This window comes from Phaethon lepturus, unplaced genomic scaffold (genome assembly GCF_000687285.1).
Source record: "Phaethon lepturus isolate BGI_N335 unplaced genomic scaffold, ASM68728v1 scaffold16648, whole genome shotgun sequence".
In the NCBI taxonomy this organism is placed as follows: domain Eukaryota; kingdom Metazoa; phylum Chordata; class Aves; order Phaethontiformes; family Phaethontidae; genus Phaethon; species Phaethon lepturus.
Window position 1 is genome coordinate 33,388 of NW_010559897.1, and position 9,771 is coordinate 43,158.

The 9,771-nt window shown below is 39.7% G+C and overlaps 1 protein-coding gene across 1 annotated transcript; it reads right to left on the reverse strand.

Annotated features, from left to right (window-relative positions):
• Positions 1-299: 299 nt before the first annotated feature.
• Positions 300-7,985, reverse strand: LOC104625794 (ecto-NOX disulfide-thiol exchanger 1-like; the record flags this gene model as incomplete). The annotated part of the gene is made up of 3 exons (XM_010293525.1): positions 300-1,252; positions 4,481-4,566; positions 7,883-7,985. Coding segments are annotated over 3 exons (321 nt in total), but the record flags the coding sequence as incomplete, so codon positions are not given.
• Between the last annotated feature and the right edge of the window lie 1,786 nt (positions 7,986-9,771).

Below are 9,771 nucleotides of genomic sequence, written 5' to 3' on the forward strand. Positions count from 1 at the left end.
TACCCAATACAACACTGAAAATGAGGAATTTGAAGGTCTTCATTTTTAACCAGGCTGCTTGTCTGAAAAACCAATGAAATCTATTCAGCGGAACAAAGGTCCATGCTGGTACTTCCTCTAGCAATATTTTTAATTGTTTTAATTTTGGCTAATATTTCAAGCTATTTTTTTAACCCTACTTAATTTAACCGAGTTACCTACAGTTCATAGTTTAGGTAGGAGAAAGGTAAGTGCCAGGGGACTCTTGCTGGACTGATAAGAATTCAGAAACATCAGAAGAAAAACTTGTACAAACAATATGGTAGAAGTCATATTTATTGATAAAAATTAATATATCTGCTATAAAATTTGTAACAGTAATGCAACTGAATATTTATTTTGATGCATAAACCTGAATGTTACATACCAAATACAATACAGTAACACTGGTTTCCTCCTTATTTACATGTTTATGAAAATCGATATGCAATCCATGTTAAAAGAACTTGTAATGGAGAATAGTTACATTAGAAAAATAATATTCTTGATAAAGCATTCTTGAGGACTCCAAGCACATTTTCAGGCCTCTTTCAATAAGGCAAAAATCCCTGGTACAGCATATAACTTAATTTACAAAATACAATAACCTCAGACACATCTTCAAGTTTTCTTTTGGTATGCTTTTCCTCACTGTAAAATTACTTAGTTTTCTTACTAAACAGAAAGAACTTTCAATAACGAAACTTAATGAGTTCTACTATACACTACATATACGTCGCTGTAGCTTAGCGACCATAACCAGGCAATCTTTCTCCTTAACTGTTTGCTCAATGAGCTTTTCTTAGATGTAGGACATGTAGTATTTTGAAATCATTATGACTGTGGTATCTTTCTTCAGTTTTCATAGGAAACAGATCTGTCACATTTTGAAATTTTTTTTTTTTTTAATTTTATTTTAAGAACTGCTGCACAACTACATTTCCACTCACAAGAGAACGTCACAAATGTAACTAAAATTAGGCTTGGATAACTTTGAAAACATACTACTACGTGCCCAAACCCAAATTTCTTACTTTAATACTTTATAACCCTGCCATGCTCTAGGAATTATTCTTCTGCATAGCTTCATTACTAGTCACAGTCAGATAGTTTTAATTCCTTCAAAGGCACAAAACTTCCACCTCTTTTCCAGTGTTGCTCCCACACCAGTGAATTCTTGTTTAAACATGCGTGGCAGTCTCATCAAAAGCATTTCTATCTCATTTGCAGAGATCTGAGGACAAGAGAAAGGCAAAATTAAAGTGAGAAAGCTGCTCTGTAGATTGGAAAGAGGAGACATGGCAAGCAGAGCTAAGGTGTGGGGGACCGGGAATCCAGGGCAGATGAAAACAACCAACCGTTACTATTTTTCCTTTTTTTAACTTTAATCTGACATGAATTCCAGACTCCGAAGCAAGTGCAGATTCCTTGCAGGAATGATTCTGCTTTTCTAAGTGGCATCCCACTGTAAAAGAATGACAACTGCTATGTCGGGGCTGCTGCTACAGTGTTGTACGAAATCCATCTAAGAACTAGGGTTGCAGGTATACTTGTGAGGAGGAGGAAGCGAATGGGACCTTATTCTTCCTTCTCATCCTGTGAGCTCTTGAATCTTTCTCCTTAGAGCTCCATCAGTTTTCCTTTTGCAAAAAAACTAACAAATACAGGGACTTCATTTTTTTAATCAGCTGACTTTTGTTACTTAGGGTTGACTGTCTGTGGAGCCATCTTCTCCCAGTTTGGCCCAGTTCAGTAGCCCCAGATAACTAGGCAGTGAAGTTCCTGACTCTGCATTGCTCAGGATGTTTTTATGGTCTTGAATCCTTAATAACTGGTCACCTTCCTAATGGGAAAGATGCTGGCATTGCAGAAAACACTTTCACAAAGGCAACCTTTCTGGTATCATCAGCAGGGAAGTCAAGAAATGAACAGGCATGGAAAATGAACCATTTTATCCTACCGCTACTTCTTCTGAAGTGATGGTCATGAAATGAACAGTAAGGAAATCTATGGGTGCTGACTGTCATCCACAGGTATCTCCATAGCTTGATAGGCTTCTCTGGCAATGATCATATTTCTGCCTATTCATATTAGTAGGAACTTTCCATGGTGAAAAGTTTTTTTTTTTTAAAGCAGCATATAAACATAAAATATGCTAATTGTACCTCATTCCACCCAGGGAAGGTGAGAAAATATATATCACCTCCTATTTTCCTGAACAGGTTAGTGAAGCAGAAAGATTAAATGATTTGTTAAAGGTGGCACCGAAAATCAGTGTTGGAGGCAGTCTAAAGCCCCAAAGTAATCAGGTCCATCTTCGACGTACTCTCACGGCAATAACAGATAGCTGGTTACCTTTGGGTAATGTATCTGAGCTCTACACCGAGCCCTCAGCCCGCATGGGTATGCTGACCTTATCATTCCTGTTCAGGTGAGGGATGACAGGCTAACCATGGAAAGTAATTGAAATTAATCTCTGAGATTGCATCTCTGGATTGCGCTATTAAAAAGTAATTTGTTGCTACAAGCAGTTACTTCCAAAGTAAACTAGCGGGGTCAAATTTTGCAGCTTGCGTTTATTATGCAGCAGGTAGGTCGAGTGATAGCTGCAGGGGCTGGTATCTTGGAATCTCAGAGATGGAGACAATGCTCCTTCCATGAAAGCTGGTTTGCAAGTTAAGGGTTTGATCCTGTCAGCCTGGCAGATGCCAACAGGTTACTCTCATGCATAGAAATTCAAGGACAGAGCCCACGGTCATGCACAAGGAGGGACCACAGCAGTGAAGGGGGAAAAAGTTGAAGAGCTCAGTGGGCAGAAGCAATGAGCACCAGGGCTGGAGCCCAAGGAGCCGGTATGTTAAATGATTGCTGTTGTCACTCAAGAGATACAGAGCTGGCGAGGCCAGTGAGGTGGAGAGCAGGTGAAATTTAGCCAAATGCTGTGGGTTAGGGAAGGACTTGAAAGATGACTGAGGAGATTGAGCAGACTGGGTGCTGCAGGCACTGGGAATAAGATGAAGGAAGGTGTACATGTGGCAGATCAGGGAACAGAGAAGTTCAGAAGAGGAATGGTTGCAGGTGTGAAGCTCTGGATGTATCAGTTTTAAAATCAGATTTTTTTTTTCAATTGAAATCCACCAGTTTCTCACCTCTTTCTACTGTCCTCATCCCTTTCTCCCTTTTTGTTGTGGCTAAGAGTGGACTGTAAACCACTAGCAAATTAAGCTGTCATGGCCTGAAGATAATGACTAAGAACTTCATCACCCTTCTTCACTCCTCCATGCAACCTATCTTACTTCCAGTAGGCTTCTATCTCAGAATCTCCTCTGCTTTTAGCTATACATTTTTTCATAAAAGCAGAGGAAGGATCTTCCAGGGGCATGAAGCTGCCCATCAAAGTAGCCCATCAAAGTAGCCCATTACAGAAGCTGGAAGGTGACCTTCACTATGGGTGGCATGGCTGGAGGAAGTGCTCAGGAACAAAATGTTACCCGGATCAATATGCACCACACAAGGAATGCCACTCATGTTCCGAGTCCAGGTGCCCACCATAGCTGCGTCCTGGCTCCACATTGCCAGAAGATCTGAGCAAATACCATCATCTCCATGTCCAGTGGAAGTATTGGCAGATGTGGATCAGAGCTCTGGCTAACCACAAGGTGACCCCTGCATCTGCTAAGTATCTCATGCAGTCTAGCACCCTGCAGAGCAGTTGTTTAGCACTTAGAGTAGTGTTCACCTGATTGAAGGTGGCTATTTCACAGCCGAGCTTCTCACCCTTGACTTGCTTAATATTCAGTGGAAAGGAATAGGCACTTTTGGGTCTTGATTTCATCTCATTCTGCAGTTGATATTTAAAAGTCAAACAACTTATCCTACAGGTATGTATTGTACAAACTGGTGCATTAAAAAACACTTTGCACACTGTAGTGTGTTGGCCTCAGTTTTGTGTTGGCCAGGCCTTCTCTGAATTTAGCAACAGGGTCAGCCAATTCTTTTTGGCCCTCTCCGCTTCCGTGTAGAGACAAAGGGTATGCTTCATGGTCCATTCATGTGTTCATGAAAGCTCATGTTCAGTGTGACCCATGACTAATAACTTTTAGAAGAATAAGGAATCATCTCCTAAAACTCTGAATATTTTAATGGCCATGGCTACACCTGCCTCTTGTTCTGCCTTTTTTCTCCTCAGCTGTTATTTCAGGTTCACGTATCATAAAATCAGTGGCTAGGCTCTGCCATTTAAAGCTCTGCTCTTCTTTGACACAAAGAATAGCTAAATAGTGCAAGGCAAAGACCTCAACACAAGCATATGCACTGTAATTTGCAAATGAATAAAGACTGCAAACCCCCAAGCCCCATATCCCATTATCTTTCTAGTGGAAATGCATGGAAAGTTTAACCTGCAGTAAAGAATAATACAATATTTCTATAGAGAAAACAGATTTTGATTAAATTTTTTTACCCTGGAGTCCAACTGCTGCATATAAGACCAAAGATATTCTATATTGGCTCCAAAAGGATGGACGTGAAGAAATGTGGATATGATACCTGTATTAAAAACAATTGTACACAAAGTATAGAAATTACCTCAGGCAATATATCATTAAAATAAGGAAAATAATTCTGAATAGTCTGTTCTTGCAGGGTTTTCAGTATGAATTATGATTCTTATTTTTCTTACACAACCCAATAAACATAACAAAATGGCACATTTTTAATACAGTCATAATAACATAGTAAACACAATAGCTCATCTTCAGGAATGACAGCAGTTAGCAAGTAAGTGACCAAGATAATATACCGATGAATAAAGGAATTTCTAAACAAAGACTTGCTGGAAGCATTTCAACTACCAATTTTATGCTTGATTTACCAATATAAAATTGTTGACATTGTAATGGTAAAATTATTGCTTTTTTCCCCTTCACTGGATCCTCTGTTGTGAAAACGTTTCATATAATTGTGTCAGAAACCTAACTTCCTCAATTTTTTCTAGTAATTACACTGATGCTGGTTATGAAAAGTGTTTAATCCATATTAGCCCTAACTGCTGCTGAAGAAAGCACAAATCCTGTTTGACATATTTACTTATTTACATTTTCTTAAAAGAAAGCCAGTTCTGTCTGTCTTCATTGTTATTTACAGGATCGTTGTAAAAGGTGTGGGAATAAAAATGGCTTAGGAGGAGTCAGGATCTAAGTCTAGACATTTTTTCTGCAGTGAAAATCAAGTGGTGGCATAGTAATGTTGACCAGAGAAAACAAGATTTGGGGCATTGGAATTGCTATTAAAAGCACTATCAAATTTCTCCTCTTCTAAACAAACAGTGAAAATACAAAATGGCATGTGTGTTACTTACTGTTTGGGGAGAGTTGAACTGTAAGAATCAGAGCAAATATTTTCAACTCTGGTTTCTTAGCTGAACCACCCTAGGGGAAGTTCCTTACATTTAAAGCATAAACACCAGGATTAAAAATGCTTACAAATGACAAAAATGGGTCACTGTATCTTGTGTACTGCAGGCCATATTGCTTTCCTGATGCCAAATGAATTAGGATAATCTTGGATTTCATTTTTCCCCAAATACTGGCCATGGTTGCAAATGGTAAGTAAAATTTAACTCATCTTAGACTGGCTTTGCAAAGAACACCTTTTTGCCTCCCTCATTTTTCCAATAGCATTTACAAACTCCTGATCCTGCAAAGAGAGGGACATGTATTTAATTTTATAGTATGGTGAGTCCTAGCAGTAGTTGCTGCCTTTGTGCTGTCCGTGACCATAAGCACAGGCACAAGAGCTCTTGAAGCAAAAGCCAAAACCATCACACTTGGATGGGTTGACTGGAAATCCAATTTGTATTCAAATCACATTTTACCAGCGGCACTGTGTTTGTTATATGTGTTCCCAAGGCTTTTCAATTCAGGATGTTCAAAGCTAGCTCCTTCATATAATGTAAATAAAAAGTGACTTGAAAATATTTTGTAGTTATGGACTGGAGTTCCATGATAACTTTTTAATGTTTTTTTTTTTTTAATTTTATGCTTTTGTCCTCTAAGACAATATTGACTTTTGTAACATATAGACAAAGTTAGTGAATGGATAGAGGCAGGGCCCATTCTTCCCTTGCCATGCCTGAACATGACTCAGAGGAAAAGATAACATGAAATCCATCTTGTGCAATCTTTTGCCTTTGAACATTAACAAGGAGCCAGCTGTGGGGGTTTTATGACCAGTAATATCTGGACTGAGATTTCACTGTTTGTCTGAGCATGCCACTAGACAGCTAGTGGATGGGACCCACTTGGAAACACTGCTACCACTTGTTACAGTCAAATAATGAGTGACCTAGACAAAAAAGTTCTTTATCGTTTCTTAAATTCCATTGCTGCTACCCTTCTCACAGAAGGTATCTCTAAACAGATCAAATACTGTCCATTACGACTAAAAGTTCCAAAATTTATTACGACACGCAAAATCAAATCAATTCATACATTTCTGTACAGCCCACTGTTCCGCATCTCACCAATCACAGGAAGTTTGTGTACTAAGCCCTTTAAACTTTTAAATGCATTCTTCACTTTTAAATGAACTTTTTGGCCTGACCTGTCTGTTTCCATGCCCTAGCAATAAACCAGCAACTTTCTGGGTGCTTAGCAGATGCAAATGAGTTGCATTTAAACACATTAAAGTAGTTTTGGAACTATCACCTACCAGGATACTGCTGATTTTGTGAAAAGACCAAATCAAAGAAATGAAACCTGGTCTTTCAGCTCAGCATTCCTGTGAAAGGCAACCATGCCGTAGGGAGCACTTTGGACCATGAGCCTTTAGGTTACATGAAAACCTGCCCCACTGAAACCCAATGCAAAACATGCACGAGTATAAATGGGGCATGTTCCCTACAAGGGTAGCATGGGTACAGCCAGCATTCCTGTGTGGCTGAATTCTAGATGCCAGTTAGCTGGCCCACTGGCTATAAGCTTTGGCATTCAGGCACTCTTAAAGAGTTTATTTTAAAGATTTTATTCTAGGTAAAGGGTATGACAGTCCTTGTGGTATTCTTTATAAATATTCATACTGCTAATTCCCCAACCTAATGACAAAAGCATAAATATGGCTTGCTTAATACATCCAGTTTACATATTTTTTGCTTGGTAGTTTGCTAATATTATTTCCATTCCCTACTCCTTCACCATTTTGTGTAATAATCAGATAAAAAGTTATGCAATTCTGGCCTGCTAAATCTTGATGTAAATAAAGTCTTCATACATTCATGCTGCAAGATCTTGCCATTTTCTTCATACCTGAAATCCTTTCATTAAACTTCGCAGAATTTTTCAGAAAGGAAAAGCTCACTTATATTTTAGGATATCTCTTACTAAAAACTATTATGAATACAGATGAAGAATAATTTTTTTTTTTTAACTTTTCATGGAATCATAGAATAGCTGAGGTTGGAAGGGACCTTTAAAGGCCATCTAGTCCAACCCCCCTGCAGTGAGCAGGGACATCTTCAACTAGACCAGGTTGCTCAGAGCCCCGTCCAGCCTGACCTTGAATGTTTCCAGGGATGGAGCATCTACCACATCTCTGGGCAACCTGTGCCAGTGTTTCACCACCCTCATTGGGAAAAATTTCTTCCTTATATCTAGTCTCAATCTACCCCCTTTTAGTTTAAAACCATTACCCCTTGTCCTATCGCTACAGGCCCTGCTAAGAAGCCTGTCCCCATCTTTCTTATAAGCCCTCTGGAAGTACTGGAAGAACTTTTATTAGAACAAAGGTGCATGTAAACACATATGGAAAACAAAAACTTGCTGAAAGGTATTTTGGTCTCAAAAATCTTCTTTGGGGTTTGTCTTACCTATTAATAGTGCCTCTTTCTCTGATTTTAGACCCGGGCTTCGTTTCTCTGAATTTTTTTCTCTGTCTTGGTTGACCAATGCTACTGTCAATACATTGATTTCCTATAAAGTTTAAAAAACAAAAAAAGTGGTCATGTAGATTTCATTTACTTCAATTAAACCTGTCTGCTTCCTTTCAACCCTGTAAAAAATATAATTACTTTAATTCATATCTAAAGACAAGACAATTATAAATAATTGATTTGTTTGCAGAATATTAAGACACTTTTTGAAGTACCTTTATGCCAAGAGCTGCCCAGAAATTCTGCTTGTGGAGTAAGTAATAACTTTGTTGCTAGTGCTTCTTCATTATAACAGCTTGAAAGATGTGCCATAAAATGTGGGGATGGTCAGACAACTCACTTTTCTAGCTATTAAAGTTGTAAACAAAGACTGCCTCTAGGGAACATGGATGGAAACATTTAGCTACAGCTATAAGGGTAAATTCACCAGTCACTAGCAATGATTCTAGCTACTAGAGCACAATCTTCTGCCCCGTTATCCCCTCCAGCCAGTGCCTGGCATGGTGTTGGCCCCTGCCCAAAACAATTCCCAGGCATGTTTTGGGGGTCGGCACATTTCAGGGACCATTCCTAATAGGTGGTTTGCATACGGCTACCTTGTTTTGAGGGCTGAAAGAGAGCCAGCCTTAAGGGCAAACAAGTCCAGGCTCCTGCTTTGAGCTCCTTTTTCTGCAACCAGGTGAGCCTGAACCATCCAAATCTCAGCCAAGCTATCATACATTAGATGCTCCACTAGAAGTACTCTGGCAGTTGTGTGGCACCGATTGCTCTTCTCCTGCGTATATGTGAAGTAAACAAATTATCTCTATTTCAGAGGCATGTAAGTGGCCACAAAGTGCATTGCACAATATTCAAGCTTATACATGAGCTGTTTCCATGGAGCAACTGATATGCAGTAACTCATTCCTTGGTGATGCAGTGACTCACACTGCTGCATCTGCTCTGTCAAATGCTCAGCAGTTCCATACATAACCTCGGCAGCAGAGAGCATGGGGTGGTGTGAGGTGGGACTGTGCAGGAATGGTGTTCTTGTTCTGGACTCTGGTTCTGGACTCTGGGGGAGTCAAGGTAAGCAGCTGGAGGTTGCATGGGACTGGGCAGCCTTAAATGCAAGCAAATTTGCACTATTCGGTGTAATGATGTGGCCCATCTAGAACATGCACTTGGGGTGATGCCTTGCTCCAAAATTCTTGGCAAGCATTTTTGACAGTAAAAGAGAGACACTGGGCTTGGGTCGCCCTAGGGCATTTCTGGAGATGTGAATAAACCATGCTAAAAAAAGGCAAAAACTCCAAAATATGTCAAATGCGCCTCTTTATAGATGAGTAAAGACTTTGCAATCTGTGAGACTGGTAAAAAGAGTCAGGCACTTCCTCATTCTCAATTAAAAAAAAAAAAAAAACCAAACAAAAATCCCCAGTGATTTACTCTGTGCTTATAGGCTGGCTCCAAGGAGCGGCTGCCCATTACGCAGTGCCTGGTGGCTCAGATGCGTCATGGGTTCAAATGTTCCCTCGTGTTGTGAAGAGGAACAAGCTGCCATGTGTCAGCTAAGAAATTGCGTGTGCATTTGAGTGACATATAGACATATGTGTATCCTTAGCCCCCAGCAACAAAGGGTACGACAGACCTAAGCCCACAGTGAATCCGGAGTGAGATGCATTGAGTCACCTGTGGTTTGCTGCAGTTGTAGTAGCCAACAGAGGCATGTCTCCTGGCCAGAGGTCTATGTGAAGTTGTGTACATGTAAGCTAGACAGCCTATGCTGCCTTTTTAATCAGTAGAAATGAAATAACTTGTTTAATATCTTTATTGATGATCTGGAT